This window comes from Hydractinia symbiolongicarpus, chromosome 14 (genome assembly GCF_029227915.1).
Source record: "Hydractinia symbiolongicarpus strain clone_291-10 chromosome 14, HSymV2.1, whole genome shotgun sequence".
Classification (NCBI taxonomy): Eukaryota; Metazoa; Cnidaria; class Hydrozoa; order Anthoathecata; family Hydractiniidae; genus Hydractinia; species Hydractinia symbiolongicarpus.
This window is the reverse complement of record NC_079888.1, coordinates 16,071,286-16,089,345: the sequence shown is the minus strand read 5'-3', so window position 1 is coordinate 16,089,345 and position 18,060 is coordinate 16,071,286. Positions and strand designations below refer to the sequence as shown.

At 33.1% G+C, this 18,060-nt stretch overlaps 2 protein-coding genes across 2 annotated transcripts; one reads left to right on the top strand and one right to left on the bottom strand.

Moving 5' to 3' along the window:
* LOC130625723 (28S rRNA (cytosine-C(5))-methyltransferase-like) lies at window positions 1-15,149 on the top strand. Its single transcript, XM_057440826.1, has 11 exons — window positions 1-175; window positions 5,517-5,578; window positions 9,386-9,560; window positions 10,231-10,331; window positions 11,428-11,559; window positions 12,312-12,427; window positions 12,993-13,101; window positions 13,411-13,533; window positions 13,935-14,051; window positions 14,206-14,314; window positions 14,836-15,149. Exons 1-11 carry the CDS (start codon window positions 34-36, stop codon window positions 15,147-15,149), a joined length of 1,500 nt encoding a protein of 499 aa, XP_057296809.1. The 5' UTR covers window positions 1-33.
* On the bottom strand, window positions 14,217-17,681 carry LOC130625724 (DNA-binding protein RFXANK-like). The gene is made up of 2 exons (XM_057440827.1): window positions 17,079-17,681; window positions 14,217-16,730 (listed from the first exon to the last, which is right to left on the bottom strand). The coding sequence occupies exons 1-2, from the start codon at window positions 17,540-17,542 to the stop codon at window positions 16,703-16,705; spliced, it is 492 nt and encodes a 163-aa protein (XP_057296810.1). The 5' UTR covers window positions 17,543-17,681; the 3' UTR covers window positions 14,217-16,702.
* Window positions 17,682-18,060: the final 379 nt, after the last annotated feature.

Genomic DNA, 18,060 nt, shown 5'->3' with positions numbered 1-18,060 from the left:
AAATTTTTCGAGAGGTTGTTACATGAAAGGGAAATGGCGCCGAGGCTGTACGAAGCTGCCGCAACAGTTATTGAAAAGACACGCAAAAAAGAAGGATCCGTTAAAACCCTTTGTTTCTCCAGTCGTTTTCACAACAAAAAGCAACTTGCTGCACTTGTTTTGGAAACTATTAAACGTATGTAGCTTAAACTTCTTCCCCTTTGCGGCGATTCAATATACGGGCGAGTGAATTAACCCAACCAAGCCATGTGGAGGGAAATTGGGGGGATGACACACTGTGTTTGTGGGCCGTTGGATGTTGCAAGGAGTTGTCTGGTAGAGCGCGGACCCTGATTAGATCTGCTAGCCATATGTGAAATATCAGTCAGGGATAACCGCAAATTAGTCTATGATAGCCTTTGAGGTGATTTATATTTCCTAGGGGCCGTTGACAAACACTTTTTGTCTCCGTTAATGGCGAATTGGGCGCTAGACTTGGACCCCCTCCCCCAGCCCCTTAACAGCAAGCCCATTTCCCCTACGTTAGTTTTCGTCTCTGTTACGGCAAATTTGCTGTTAAATAGAATTTTGTCCCCCCTCCGCGCTTTACGGAACAATCTTTGTGGAGACCTATACGAACATTTTTTTAACAACAAATTCTAGATTATGGCGGATTTTTACTGTGGAAACATTTTCTAATTTGTTGAATTTTTTTCATTTTCCCTTAAACAAACAAAAAAGGTGAGAAAGTGAAATTTGTCTCCATTTTTATATTTTTAACGGACGATGCATTACCCCTCCTAACAGCCAATTTGCCGTTAACGGAGACGAAAACTTTTTGTCGACGGCCCCTAATTAGGCTATCAATTATGGTTTTTGCTGCCTATCACCGCTGTTCTGTACAGAAGCTGTTGCGTACTCACAATGATTTATTAGCTAAAAATATTCTAGAATCTCCTTTTGATGGTTCAAATATACAGTACAGTCCAGATGTAAGCGTACGCGTACGCTCAAGTTTCACACCTTTTTCTCGGAGGCGGTAGTTGTTTGTCTTCTGTTCTTATTAATTATCTTGCGAGTCTTGTAAGTCATTAACTTGCGCGTAATAAACAAAAGATTATTGAAAAAAAAATAGCTTATTAAAACTGGGCGTAACTATTGTTAATTAGTGTTAACATAACTATTCCCAATAGCATAATTGCAAATGTTATCAACTCTATCAAAGTGACACGAAGAGCCATTGTTTAATATTTTTATTAAACAAATGTTTTGCGTGGAAACTAAATAAACTAGCGAGAAGGCATTGTTGGTTGCGCGGGTGAAATAAAGCTTTTAAGCGATAGAAATTATTATATTTTAACAAAGATTAAAACTTTAATTTTAATAGAAATGTTTTTTTAGATCCCATTTTAAAACTTTAAAAACGAAAAACGGTGATAGAAATGTTTTTTAGATCGCATTTTAAAAGTTTATAAAACGAAAAACGGTAATAGAAATGTTTTTTTAGATCGCATTTTAAAACTTTAAAAACGAAAAACGGCGATAGAAATGTTTTTTAGATCGCATTTTAAAAGTTTAAAAACGAAAAACGGCGATAGAAATGTTTTTTTAGATCGCATTTTAAAACTTTAAAAACGAAAAACGGTGATAGAAATGTTTTTTTAGATCGCATTTTAAAAGTTTATAAAACGAAAAACGGTGATAGAAATGTTTTTTTAGATCGCATTTTAAAGCTTTAACAACGAAAAACGGCGATAGAAATGTTTTTTTTAGATCCCATTTTAAAACTTTAAAAACGAAAAACGGTGATAGAAATGTTTTTTAGATCGCATTTTAAAAGTTTATAAAACGAAAAACGGTGATAGAAATGTTTTTTTAGATCGCATTTTAAAACTTTAAAAACGAAAAACGGCGATAGAAATGTTTTTTAGATCGCATTTTAAAAGTTTAAAAACGAAAAACGGCGATAGAAATGTTTTTTTAGATCGCATTTTAAAACTTTAAAAGCGAAAAACGGTGATAGAAATGTTTTTTTAGATCGCATTTTAAAAGTTTATAAAACGAAAAACGGTGATAGAAATGTTTTTTTAGATCACATTTTAAAACTTTAAAAACGAAAAACGGCGATAGAAATGTTTTTTAGATCGCATGTTAAAAGTTTAAAAACGAAAATCATCGATAGAAATGTTTTTTTAGATCGCATTTTAAAAGTTTAAAAACAAAATAAATACCAGTCTTGCCACCATGACATATTTCTACTTTATTTCAATGCTGTACGCTTCTTCTATGGATCCATCTTTGATAAAAAAAACAATGTTTCAGGCCTTTTCAGGAGAGGCGTGCAATAGCACGCGCACACCTCCACACACACGCAAAATGGCTTAGGCGTGCACCTGATAGCACCTGCAAAATGACAAATTTTATAAGAAGTTAACCAGTGCAGCACACCCAAAAACACACCTAAAATACTTGAGGCGTGCTTTTTAGCACACACGTATTAAAATTTTCCTGAAAATTTTCCTGACGAAAGTTCTAAGCGAGCCACGGATATGTTCGACCAAACTGGAAATGTGGCAGGCATTTTTATCACACGCCTGAAACGATTTAGGTGTGTGCCAAGGCGCACGCTTCTCCTGAAAAAGATGCCCTGAGAGACTAAATGTAAAGTTTTTTTTCGCGAAAAATAAGGCGAGCAAAATTGATCGCGTGGACACTCTGACGTGAGCAATTATTTGCTCGGGAGGTTATTAGCTCATGGCAAGGCCTGTATCGCAAAATAGATCGCTAAAATTGAATTCACAATTTATTCCGATTTAAATAATGGATCATTACAAGGGCTATTGCAATATTATTGTTTATCATTCATGCTTAATTCGCATCTGCGGTTGATTACATTCAGACTGTACTGTACATGAAAATTGTAAGTTCAAATATTTAAATTCGAATACATTGAATTAAGAAAACACAGTAGTGTTATTACAGTCGTTATTACATATTATATGCAAAAAAGCATGCTTACTCAAGGGCCCCAATTTTCCTGACATTTTTGACATTTATTAACTAAAAAAATCTTGATATTTTCGAATTTTCTCCCCTACCCGTAGTTATGATTGATGAACTATAAGGAAGAAGAAAAATGCTAAGTATATCTCATGAAGAAAAAAAGAAACCAAGGTAAAACAAATAGGGGTTGAAGATAAAAAATGACATTTAAATACGTATTAAAATGAAAAGCATTTCAGACATTTAGTAGAAAGTTTAAAATTCCTGACTGTTTCCTGATATTTCATAAAAAGGTTCAATTTTTCTGTCATTTTGTCCATAATTTTAACAGCCTGACAATTTGAGCCAATAGCAATTTCTTTGAGCTAGTTTTTGATTGCAACTTTTGACATATAGCCAGAAGTACTAGAGTTCCAAAAAATACTATAAGATTGGCGTCTCCTGACAACTGTATCCACCATATTATCATGATTCATTTTAAAATTCTGGCCATGCCAAAGGTTCTGAGAACTAGTTTAAAATGGCACAACATGGTTTATTTCAAATTTTCGAGTTTTATTCTCCTTGAACTGACCGCCCTTATTTTTAGGGCTCAAATACCATTTTCCTCAACAGTTTCTTGTTTTCCTTTTCAAAATTTGATGTTGTTTACCTGGATCAGAGAATTGTCTAGTTGGGAAAGCCTCACAAATATGTAGTGTTAGAGTCATTTGAGTCCTAAAAATAGAGTCACTCAGGTGACTCTAGCACCAAATATTTGTGACCTCTGCTTTGGCAAAAATCGCAATGAATTCTAGTACCTCAAATGGAAACTTAAGATCTGCTTTTGTGGTCTTTCCTTAAAACACTGTGTGGTGCCATAGTTAGTGGTTTAACTCTAAACTTGCTTTAGAACAGTTAGTAATTTTTAGCTAGTAGCCAGCTAGCTAGCTAGCATACTTAGCTACAATGGTGGAATTTCGCCATCTAGAAATAAATACTTTTTTACCCACCACAATGCATTTATACTTGTTGTCAATGATGTACTCCTCTTCTGTGATTACATTCTTAATAAAAAAAGCGAGTCTGAATAGAGTCCAGGTGGTCAGTGAAAAGTAAAGATAAGAAAACCATGTGTAACAATGAAACCTAGAGTTGTACAATTTTGCCATCTAAATTACAATTGCATTGATTACCTAAAATATGCTTGGATAATCAATGCAACGTAGCCTAATAATATTTTAAAGCCCTTTGTTACTTGCTAAGGTGAAAAAAATGGGGTTTACAAAAAGAATCTCTTCAGATCTATCACAGAAACATTAAGCCAAATATATATCAATATATATCCTTTGTTATTAAACAAGAACGTAGATTGCTGAAACGCCGTATTATGGTTAAAAACTGTCAATATGGTTAAAAGGTAAAAGGCATTGTCGTGATTCTTCTGAAAAATGTTGAAACGAGATCACACAAAGCATTATATATCATCAAAGATGGTTTTGAAACCATAAAAATGTTTCTATTCAGAGAGAAACTACGCTTGTGTATATTTTTGTAACAGCAGCCAAAAGTAAGAAAGAAATGTTTAAAAATAGTAAATAAAGTTTGGGAGAAAAATTTCATTCAGAACTCTTTGTAAAGTGGTTTTGAAAGGTGTAGAATTTATACACTGGAGATTAATAAATGACAACCACAATAGCTTCTTGCGCGATGTATTTTAGTACTTCGGAAAACATTTTTATTATTTTCTCAATTTATTAATGGTTGTGAGAAATTTAATTACTCTGCACTAATATAACTATGATCTATGCGTAATATCTATCCCCCTTTCACCATATGTATATAATTAATCCCTTATTATCAAAGCCTAAAATAGTAATTTTTGAAATAAATTTCTTAATATAGTTTAAGCTCTCAGGTTGGAGGGTTCTCTTAACATTTCCTAGAATTTTGTCAATACTCAGGCTGAGGAAAAAATGTTTTTTTGTTGAAAGAATATGTTTTATATTATTATTATTACCCCTACTGAGATCCCCTAATGAATTACCTATCCCCTGCCACAGACAATTTTCAATGTTTACTTTACGACAGGGTTCTTCGCAAAAATCTAAAATATTGACAGGTAATATGCAGACTTCATTTTAAGAAAGTCAAATCATGGTTATATATAAACTATTCTACTGTGGCTAGTTGCACATTTTTATCAATGTACATGCGCAAACTATATTTTAATTTTGAGGTCAAAAGATGTCTCACTTGAAAATAAAGTCCGCAGCTTACTGTATGCATTATTTTAGCTGTTGATTTGGGTAAGAGGCCTGGGGGTTATAAACAACACTGTAAAGTGTGTCTATACCTTCTGCTCACTAGTTAGCAAGAATCTTAAAAACCTATATCAAAGGTATATGTACCATATTAACATATGGTATATGTACCTTTGAATTCTCTCCTAGAATGAATATTTACTTTATCTATAGTTTTACAGCTACCTTGTGGAAAAATTTCATCACGTCAGCAAAAGTTACATTCCAATGATACTTTAATCTTTATTTTAGATCTTAAAATTTTGGAAAAAGTTGTCTTACAATGTCAACTTGTTTGGACAGAGCTTCCTAAGGTATGTGTAGTATTTTGTTATGTCAGAATTGAGTGGAACAGATCTTTTTGCTGTTTTTTCCCAGTTGCTATATATATTTTTTTTTCAAAGATGCAGTTCTCCGAATTAGCTGGAAGATGTGCCAGGTTGAAATTGGACGATAAGTCATTAATTTCAATATCAAAATTTATTTAGCCTGCACACTAATCCGAATTAAAATTGGCGTGCTCAATAGGTCATCAATGTTCCCATTAGACGTTAAATAAATAACTTGGTTTTAACAGACCAGCCTAATGCAAATTAACACCAAAGATGGAAACCAAGTTGTAACAGATATAAAGAGAAGATCTTTCAAAGGTTTAAAATTTGTTGTAACTTTCCAAGGTACCAAGATTTGCAGAGTATATATAATCAAGCATTTTCAGTAGCTGTTAAACAGCTTTTATCAGGTGGAATTTATCATCAATTTCAGAATTCATTACATTTAAACCTTAAAAAAAGGTAACATGTTGCATCATCTCCTAATTAGAAGTATGGAGAATAATGGTAACTTATTACCCAGGTAAAAGGGGGATGGATATTTTCGAAAATCGTGCAATGTGATTGGTTAGAACTTACGTCATAGCGGGCAATATTCCACGGTATTGCCCTCTACCATAGCAACCATGTTTAAAGTTTAAATATGGTAACATTAAATGTAAATAAACACGGAAAAAAGTAAACAAAATGCGAAACAGAAGTGAAACAGAAGTGAAACTTACTTTTATCTTTTAAAGAATTCAATGTTGTGGCTGCAATGAAAACCTGCTTATTTACACGATATTCGATTTAAAAAATATTTGGTTTGAATGTACGTTCCATATGGGAATAGTTTCTATAAAGACGTGGTTTCTACATCCTGCTTTTATAATGTTATATTTTTTGTTGTAAAATGCAGTACCCGGATAATAATCCATATAATAACTGTTTATTTCGGGCAATACCTTCGAATATTGACCTCTGTCACGTATTGCCCTCACAAGCTCGGGCAATACTTTGATGTCGGTCAATATTCTCCGGTATTACCCTCACAAACAGTTATTATAGGGTTAATGTTGCATCACCTCCTAATTAGAAGTATGGCGAATAAGGAAAATCAGTGGCAATTGATAGAACATACAAAATTTACATCGAACTATATGTGATAATTATTTGTGAAATAAATCTTAAGAATTGAGCTGTTTTGAAGTGTCTAAAATTTAAAACCATTTTCTCCCTGGTTGTGCTATGTTATATCTCATAGGAGATGAAATAACTGACACTGATCCAAATTTCTTAATTACACTCTCATGTAATAAGCTGGTCTTTAATATTTGAATTTGCATCAGAGTTCATCTCTTTAAAACTTATTTTAATGTTGTTATATAAAAAGTGTATTGCTAACTGAATATTTTTCATAAAGCAGTTTTCTTACAAAGAATATAGTTATAATAACATAGAAAATACATAGCCTTTTTCTAATTGTTGTTTCTTTGCATCAAATTAAAAATAAAACTGATTTTAATTGCTAAAAAAAGAGATTATCTTGGTATTGAGGATGCTTAAGTTAGAACATAAAAGTTTTATTGCATGTCCATTTTGCTCTACACACCTTTGTCTAGATTATGCAGCCAAAACATAAAAATATTTCTGATTCTTGTTTAGTGTAATATATAAAACAAAGGTGAAATTATGTAAATGTTTCAAGACTTTGTAGCAAAATTCTGCATGGTGGAATGGCCATGCTTAAAAATATTTTCATTATAGCCAGCTTAGTTTACTTGATTGGATCATGTTGGTACATATTAACGTTTTTTAAAAATTCAAAAAGAAAAACTCATTTAAATGATTATGTGGTTGTTAAACGGCAAGTGAATATATGGGGAAAAGCAGCAATTGCAGAGTACTTCTGGTTGCATATTTTCGAAGGAGACTTACAACAGAAGTCTGGCTTTTTGTTGTCTGAAGGGCATCTAAATATTGAAGGTTTAGACATATCTTACTTGACTGGGCCTTCATTAATACCTGCAACAGCAAATAAAGATGTCGTCAACTTAGTAATTATCTTGAATGGCGGAACATCAAAAAAAGTGGAGACTAGTCACATGTGGCTTAAAACTTTGCTTGACAGTGGTCAGTTCCCAAAATTGAAAAATCTTGGGATTGTTATTCTTGGGAATGAGAATTGTGAAAACTCTTGGTTGTTGTTTTATTTGAAAAATTATGGCGAAGTGATTAAATTTGCCTTTATTGTGTATGATGTGTCAAAAAATGACGATCCAAAAGTTTACCAATGGCCACTTGGTGTAGCAACGTATCGATACTTCCCTTTAGTTTCGAAAAGTAGCGTAGACATGGGTAGAGAAAGGAGGTATCAGTGTAACTTTTTAGGCACGGTTTATAAAGGTTCATCAAGAGAAACGCTGTATAAATTTTTAGGAGATCACAAACAGGAGTATAAATGTTTTGTTAAAGTTCGTCACAGTTGGCAAGATAAGGAAACTAAAGAGAGTATGCTTTTGTACCAAGAAATCTTGAAAGACAGTGATTTAACTTTGTGTCCAGTTGGACTCAACTCGGAGTCATACAGAATATACGAGGCCATGTCTTATGGTAGCGTGCCAGTGTTAGAAGACGTGATGACAACTGGTCAATGTGGAGAAGCAGGAGAAACCAAAACCAGTCCTGTTACTGCATTTACGCTATTAAAAAGACATAATGCACCAGTTATTTATATAAAAGACTGGAATGAACTTCCAAACATTCTTAAACAGGAGGCAAATTTAACACCAAAAGAGAAAATGGAGCGAAGGACAAGAATTTTAGATTGGTATAATTTATTTCGATATAAAATGAGAGAAACATTTTCTGATGTTTTGAAGCACTCATTTGAATGGTAGTTTTCATTTTTTATTGAGTTTTTCAATATTTATTAAATATATATTATTTAAGCACTTTAGCATGTGATACATTTAAATGGGTTGCTAATATTTGTGTGCTTAATCACAAAAATGTACTTTTCTATCGAGTTTTATACAAAGGAAATGTTTTTTGTGAAAGGGAAATTGTCTGTTAAGTTTGAAAAAACATGTATTCGTATCATTTTTGCTAGCTAAAACCCAGGAATGTTACTTTTCAAAATAAATTAAACTTAAAGCTTCTTGTAGATTTATCATTGTTCCTTTGTGACCAAAACATTTAATTTCCCAATTTTTTTCATTTTTTATAGTTTTTGTTTTTAATATTATTGATATATATTTTTTTACTTATCTTTTGATGCACTATATTTTTGTGACAGGTTATTATATGCGACAATTTTCAATAAGCACTTTATCTATTGAAAACGTTTTCTCTCGCGTAATCATATTTTTAATCACTTAAAAGTGCAGACAGTGGATCTTGATAGTTACTACAATTTGTTGTTTACTTTATAGGATTGTCTTGGAGAGGAGTGGTAAATAGGGGAGGGGGGGGGTGATATATATGAAGAATTATCCCCTTTTTCAAGAAACTTGATTTACGTTTTTTCACCACTACTGTTTTCTTTATAACACAACAACATTAAGAATGCTAAATTTTTCATTAAATGTATTTAATAGAGGTGTTTATTGCATTATCACAATATCATATTATAGACTATTAGCAATATTGCAATGTTGTGTTTATTTTTTTAATGTAATTTGAGCATTTTTGCAATTCTCAGATACCTTTTCCAAAACTCGGGAGAAATACTTATTAAAATATCATTTCTTGAGTTTTTATACAGGGAAACAGTATATTAGTGTTATTTGTAATGCAAAAATTTTTTAGATCAATGAGTCATTGAGATTAATCCTACTTTACGAGACATTGCTTGGACGGGGAATTCCGATTGACAGCAAGTATTATGGTTTCTTCCAAACGCATGATCAGCTCTTTCGATCATCATTAAATCAACTTGTTGACAGCCAACCCGGTGCAGTTGGAAGCAATAAGAAGAAGACCAGTAAGCTCTCTAACGTTTTTTAGATTTTGCAAGTTAGTAATCAATTCTTAGCATTCTTTCTTTAATCCTGTGTTTAAATTTGTAAAATTATATTTATTTCTCAGTTTATTTTTTGTTTGAGATTAACGGATATCGAATCCAAGCAAAGCCTCTTTAACGTCCTACGATCTACAAAGTTTCCTTATGGTTTTCAAAATCAGAAAGATGCAAGAAGTTGCATTAACTCTAAAAAATATATACCAATATGCCATCTATCTACTCCACTTTAACATATCTATCTCTACATCTCATTTCTAAACCAGAAGTGAGATATTCTTTGCATTTTGTCATAGCTGGTTAAAAAAAATGAAAAAAACAATTTTTTTATTGTAACACATAAAAAAATAATGGCGTCAGTATTATAATTTCGTTGTCAAAGTATTTCTTCTTGTTTGGTTAGTTGTAGTGCGAAGGTTTGTAGTCATGGTATTTGTCCTTCCTGAATTCTATATTTGTGGTAAAATTACCCCACCCCCATTAAAAACGAGGCCCTAATTAACCCCCACCCCCCTACATTAGGGTTAATTCAGCTGTGCAATGTATCTTATTTGGTTGTTATTTCTCAAGATGGACCCTGTTGACTTGTTAATAATAAGAAGCCTTCACCGATACTTTCTTGTTGTTTATTTAGTAAAACTTCCAAGATATGTTCGTGTGAACACGATAAAAATAAGTACAGTTGAAGCAATAGGTGCATTTATAAAGGATGGTTTTACCAAGGTTGATTCAAAGGTGAGTGCATCCTGTGTCGCTCATGACTTTTGTTTTGTACAGACAAAGTGAACAGACCTTCTTAGTTACAAGAAAAATTGTTTGATTGTGGCAGTACAACAGATGAAGAGGTTACAGGTTTAACACAGGTCACAAACAAGCTTTACACAGGTTGTAAAGAGTTTGAAAATTTCTTTTTTATGAAAAGTCATAAAAAATGGTCACATGAGTGCATAAAAATGGATGGGTATATTTTTTTACTCTGCAAATTTTTATACACCCACAAGCATTTATCTATTGAAGAAAAATAAATAATGCAGGCTTAAAGATATTAATTTTTGTAGCAATCAAATACGAAATATGGAGAATAACGTTTCTTAGAATATTGAGTTCAATCTAGAGAAGAACCGGTAGGTGTGAAAAGATATTGATATCATCATACTTAAGAAAAAAATAGTAATTGAAAATCTTATCTTTGAACAAATTGTAGCCAAATTGGTTGTTGTCATTCTGGTGTCACTATTATGTTTAATATACTTTTTTATTCATAATTCATAAGCTTGTTTTTTTTATTTAGCCCTGAAAAAAATTTAGAAATGTTTTAACTTAAATTTAAATTGGCGTGATTGAGAAATTCCACAAAGTTTACGAAGTTTAGATTTGTATGAAATTATAGAAGTTGAACATCTCTATTAAACGCCCCTTCTTTTAAACGCCCCCTCCTAATAAAAAAATTATTTAATAAACGACCCCTCTTAATAAACAAAATATTTAATAAACGCCCCCTCCAATAGATGATTTCACCTTAGAAGGGACGTTTATTATCGAAATTATACAAGACGCCATTTTTTGGTAAAAACAAATGAGAACTGTTTAAGTTGTTCTCTCGGAGTGTTTAATATATTTTATTTACTAAAGAAACCCATTTTTTTTTTAGAAAAACAATCAAATTTTCAGAGAACAACCAAACCAATCTCCTGATTCTTCCGATTTTTAATAAACGCCCTCCCCGAAAGATCATGAAATGATATTCTGAATAAAAATAAAATAGTACATATTCAAATGTATTTTTTTTTATTTAAACCATTTGTGATGACTATTTTCTGAAAATTCTTAGGAATACCATGAAATATCCACTGATGAATTCACAGTTGATCAAGATATCGATGACTTGCTGGTTTTTTCATCTACTGTAGATCTTCATGAAAATGAGTTGTATAAGCAAGGCAAAATTTTTTTGCAAGACAAGGTGAATCTCATTTTCATTTTCTGACTGAGAAACATTTTTTTCTTCATGGCCTCTCATATCTTTACATCTTTTTTTTCAAAATTTTTAATAATTACGAATTTTAACATTAACCCCACAGCTGGTACAGTCCATGGAGAGAGTCCAGCATAGTGTCATGCCTGTGACGTCACTTGTGCTTTTTACTCTCGTTGTTTTTTACCTGGTAAAATATATAGCAAAAAATCCTTAAACGTTTTAAAAATAGCAGACACAAGGTTGAAAACATTTTATTTAAAATCCATTCTCTGTTTTATATTTGGCATGTTATGTAGCTCGCATATTTGTCTTTTTTTGTTTTTTTTGTTTGTTTGTTTGTTTGTTTGTTTTTTTGTTTATTTGTTTGTTTGTTTGTTTGTTTTACGTGTTTTTTAGTATGCCAACGGTTTTCGGCTATCTTTTGAGTGTCACAAATCTGTGCAGTGCTAGCACTATCTACTTTGACATTTAAATTGAATGCTATGAGAACAGGGAGCAAGTCATTGCAGAAAATTTAGAACCCCGATAGCTTTGAGCTACCTCCAGAAACAAAACAAACAAAATTATGATTTAAAAACTTTACTAGATACTGTTTTAACCATGTTGCATGTCTTTTTCTTCACAAAGTTTTGTATTAGAAAGTGTAAAAGCCTCGCAAAATCTCAATTTCACGCTCCTTTTCGTAAAAGTGCAATTTAATAAATTTCTATAGTGAAATTTTAATTTTGTTTCTACAGGCTAGTTGTCTGCCAGCGTTTATCTTGAACCCTCCACCACAGAGCTTCATCATTGATGCATGTGCTGCACCTGGTAATAAATCATCTCACTTGGCATGCATCATCAACAACAAAGGGTACGTCATTTTATTTTCTATACAATGTACCTCCAATGTTATTTTGATTTTTAGTCTTGTGTAATAAATGTTTGGAGTAGTAGATGTGCATTTTCATTACCTCCTTGTTTACCCTCATGCTATGGGTTAATCCGTAGCAGTGGTAACATCACTTGATGGTGTGTGGATTATGAAGCAAAGTTTGTACCATTCAGCCACACTCCTGTGTTCGCAGACATTTTACAAATTGAAAATTATACGATAAACCTCCATGATGTAGTAACGTTTGTCTAGTTATCCTGATTTCGTTGTGACTATTTTGTGAACTGTAAGAACGAATTTTTTTATTCCTGAAATGTTTGGAATTAATATGTCCAAACCGTTTTTGTGAATACTGGAAAAAGTGACTTATAACTCTTTCTGGTGTGCACACACCTTTAAACGTCGCTTTGAAGCCACGTCAGTTCTGTCTTGTGTATTAGCTGTATTATCAATCTGGGGCAGCAAAATGCTGCGTTTAGGAATTTTCCTTTTTCTAATTTTTAGAATATTTGCTATGCTTCAGGTCAATTTTGTTTTCTTTTAGGCGAATCTGTTCCTTTGATTTGGACAAGGCAAGATTGGCAATTATGAATAAGTTGCTTCGCAGAGCTGAAGCTACTTGCGTAAATACGAATCATCGCGACTTTTTAAAGGTATGGCTAGTATAAAGAAAAAAATTATTGTTATACTGACTTTCTTCTTTTTGAAGAAGATTCTGAAATCAGGTTCCTAACGGATTTAAAGCTCCACTTTTACAAGCGCAGCCTAAAAACTTCTCATGCTAAACGCTATTAGAAAGAATAGATGAAAATTTAATAGTCACTGATAGTGACTGCTCTACCACTTGTCATAATTTAAAATCCTTGACGATAACTAAAATCAAGGAACTCCAAAAAAAACATTCTAACAGGGGTCTTAACAACTTGCAATGCAACATTTTCCGGGAAACATTTAATATTTAGGTAAAACATGACGATACAATGTTTTCCAATGTCGAGTATATTTTACTCGATCCTTCATGTTCTGGCAGTGGAATAGTATCCAGAATGGATGACCTACTTGAAGATGAAGACACAACCTCTGCGGTAAGCGTTACAACTTACTCTCCTCCGTAGTACAATTGAAAACGTCCGTGTTATGCAAACCATTGTGGTTGCGATAGACGCGCATTCATGGGCATCTATTAGTGCGGCATATCCTATATTTTAAAGAGCAAATCTTTCCCGCACAACCCATGAGTTTTTGTGTATTTCGGGTATTTTCGCGAATGTTTGTGCTTTAAGAGATTCTGATAAGTACATCCATTCATTTGCGAACTTTTTTTTTCTTACACATTGATTTCTTTTTTTTCTGTTCTTCTATTTCTTGCTTCGCAAATGTTTAAGTATACAGAAAGATAGTGATTGGAACTCTTTCATCGCTTTCACACTATGATTGGTTAAATACAGAAGTATATCAAAAATACTAATTCTGGTCTTGATTTTAGACACGTGAAAAACGATTGAAAGGTTTATCCGGGTTTCAAACAGCAGCTCTGAGTCATGCGCTGACGTTTCCACACGTTAAGAAAGTTGTTTATTCCACGTGCTCGATACACAAAGAGGTTTGTTATGTTGCAACCTTTATGTGGTGAACTAATGTGTTAGAAGTAGATGTATGGGTGGAAATTTGCCGTGAACAAAGTGTAACAAATTATTTGGCGGCAAGGTTTTATGAAGATATAATAAAATATTTTGTACTCATTTTTTTTCACATAGGAGAATGAAGATGTTGTCGAGAAAGCATGTAAACGATTCTCCACTTCATTTCGTCTCGTCAACATAATGCCAAGCTGGAAAAACAGAGGAGTAGGGGAGTGGGAAGAAGGTTGGTAGACGTAGTATTTTCCACGACGTAATTTATTGCTTATAATTGAATTTTAAAAAACTAGTCAACTATTATTGACCTGTTCTGCAGAATATGAAATCTATTAAATCTAAGAAAGTCAATTTAAAAACTGTTCACATGAAAGTTACAACGTAACAGTCTACGCCCCTTTCTTTTCGATGCCAAGTACATTTAACATTTTACACAGTAAAGTATGTTATTCCTGTATATAACAGTACTCCGGAAAAACCATAGTTTGACTCGCCAAGACAAGAAAAACCATAGTTTGACTCGCCCAGACAAGAAAAACCATAGTTTGAATCGCCCAGACAAGAAAAACCATAGTTTGACTCGCCAAGACAAGAAAAACCATAGTTTGACTCGCTCAGACAAGAAAAACCATAGTTTGACTCGCCAAGACAAGAAACTCAAGCCTTTTTCCCACCAACCCCATCAAAAAAAACAAAAGGTTCTTCTCCAAAAATGTCTTCGTACCATATGGAGTTTTTTATTTTCTTTAGCTTTCAAGTGTCTACGAGCCGTTCCAGAAGATGATCTTACAAACGGTTTTTTCGTCGCCATGTTTGAAAGAATCGGACCGACTGTTTTGCAGAACAAACACAAACAAGAAAGGGTTCATGAAGACAGCGTCGTTAAACGTAAAAATGGAGACATAAATACAGAAAAACATAAAAATAAAAAGAGAAAACAAGACGATGAACATAAACTTGATAAAAATGTTTCAAAACCTACCTTTGCGGAATTACTACAAGCTACATCGAGCAAAAAGAGAAAGAAAAGAAGTAAGCGAGTCAAGCAACCTGTGATTACATAAATAAATGTAGATTTTTACTAACCAGATTTTTTTAATAATCGAGTCACGATTTCTAAGAAAAGAAAGAATTATTGTGACGACCGAGGCATTGAATGTACAACTCGATATTTTGTGAGTATTCTTGGACAAAAAATGTTACATTTAATTAAACCTTCGAATTTTAATATACTAGATTCCGCGAAAGTTATTGAGGAAGATTAAAATTCGTGAAAATTAATTCCAAAAACACCCAGCACAAAATAAATCGAGGCAAAGATATCATGAAATTCTTTTTCCGCGAAATTAGCGAAAATGCATATACACTAGGAAACCGTAGCAGGGTTTTTTTTGTTATATTCCTGTTTTTAATTTGTTAAAATCTATATTATGATGCCTGTTTACGTCTGTCTGTCTGTCTGTCTGTCTGTCTGTCTGTCACGCAAAATGGTAGCTTAGCTGCGACGGGCGAACCCGTGGATTTTCCACGGGCTAACGACTAGTATAATATAATATACTCTATAAAAAATATATATAGAATATACAAAATCACGAAGTGCCTAGATTAAACGCCCGGGGCGGTAGTTAAATTGATTAGTTGTCTGTGGGCGTTTATTGTCTACTTTTTGTGTTAAACAAGACACTAAGGATTTCTGAGGGCGTTTATTTTCTACTTTCCGTGTTAAACAAGACACTAAGGATTTTATCTAAGAGGGCGTTTATTGTCTACTTTTCGTGTTAAACATGTCACTAAGGATTTTATCTAAGAGTAAGAAAACCATGAAACTGTACATTTGCACGGTTTTCTTCTCTATAGAAAAACTGCACGCATAATAAGTTAAAATTTTTAACAAATATATAAGGAATCCTTATGAGATATAACACGCCAGAATCAAACAAATATCGGAGCTAATTCTATGCTATTTAAAAAAAAAACGGTGCATAAAATTTAAAATTGTAAATACATAATCGCTAGAGAAAACCGACTTTTTTCCGATTATCCATTTTTAACGACTATTTTTTTAACGACTAAGTTTATTTGTCTCTTAAGAACCCAAATGCCGTAAAAAGAGGTGAACATTAGACATTATTAGTTCACCTTAATTGGTATTATCATATACAAATTTATAATAAATTTCTTTGTATAATAAAAAATAGTAACTATGTTGGTAAAGTTCAGTCTAATTAGTGGCTAAAATTTTACGCAGTCTAAATATTTTTACCGACTTTTGTTGTATCGATATTTTTTTTTCAAATAACGTACTCTATTTACAAAGGTGCGGACATATGTAACTCTTTGTTCAAATCTCTTTGCTTACATGAAAAGAAGAGCATAAGACGTAGATTTGCTGCCGTAACTTGTGGTATATTAGGGGTAGAGGTTAAGAATGCCAGTCTATTTTTAACACGCATTTTTTCGGGAAACAATGATGCTTCCACTTGCTTTAAGAAATGTTTCTGCTTCAGTTCTCTCATCCCATAAAAAGAATTCTTTCTCGCTTAAGAAAACAGAATGAAAATGGCTTTTTTCAAATGAAGTTCTTGCTGTAATGAATTCTTTACTACTGGATGTTTATTTACGAATCAACTTGTATTAATAACGAGCTAAATGAACAGAAATAATAGTATTAAGATATATATGCGCCTTATGTTCGTTTATTCCAACATATACGATATCTGAAATATTCTTAGCGTGCTGTGTTATTGGCGAAATCTTGAAGTAGTTAGCGAGAATTGTGGTTCATGAGGTGTTGCGAGTGAAAATAAGTCAATCTTGTATTTAAAAGTGATCACCAGTTCCCTTTTATTTCCACTAAGTGGGCGCAGCGTTTAAACATCAGTTAATTTCTTAAAGTGTTACAGAAATTTCGTTGGCTGTTATAAAAGTCTGCAAACGGTTGGAAATTGACTCATCGAAAATTGACTCATCTGAAAAAGAATTGTTTAACCTACCTCATATGGTCTTCGATCATTTTTTGGATCACGTGGCGCTTTTCTTCACTCTGCTCTCCAGCTACATCGTAAGCAGTCTCCCCCATACTGCTCATCACAGCTGTATCGGCATTATGACGTAATAACGTATCAACGCAAGCTATGTTGCCATGCAACGAAGCAAAATACAACGGCGTGCGATTGTAATCATCGCCTTGGTTAAGAGACTTGATGTCATATTGACACAGAATATTCAACACTTTAGCGTGGCCAGCCCTTGCACTTAGATGGTAGCTGCTCTGAAATGAGAAGTCAACCGCACCTAAATTGCAGCCAATATTTATAAAGAGTTTGACCACGGATGGTTTGTTATTCCACGAAGCATAGAAAAGTGGGGTCCAACCGCTATCGTCTCTTAGGTACAGAAAATCTGGCTGTCTTTCCCGCATTTGCTTCAAGCCTTCAATGTCATTGTTGTCAATCATGCTTTCAAGACCTAAAAATGTAAAATGTTCTCTTTTTTGCCACTGTTACATTTACAACAAAACAAGACACACCAGAGCAGGGGTTTTTTGTAGCAAAATAGATCTTATTAAATACTTTATCGCACAATTTTGTCTTACTGCAACCACGGAGGCGGAGAAGGCGGAGCCACATACCGAATGAATGAAAGAGATAGGTGGCTTATCAATCGTGAATGTCCTGCTGCTGAAAAAAAATCGAATGAAATTTCAAAAACTCTACCAAAATTTTTAATTTTGTGAAATTTTTGGGCGATAAAGGGTAAAAACAAGTTGATGATTTATCACATCAAGAATTCGACCTTAATTTTAAATTACACGAAAACGAGATAGGACTAAACTGGATGGATTAATTCCCACTAGACAACCTTAAGTTTATGGTTAAAGTAAAAGAAACTGCTAGAGGTTGATGTTGGGAGAAGAAAGACTCAACCGTTTGCTGATTTTCCCTATACTATAAATGTTACTCGTCCTTGTCATAT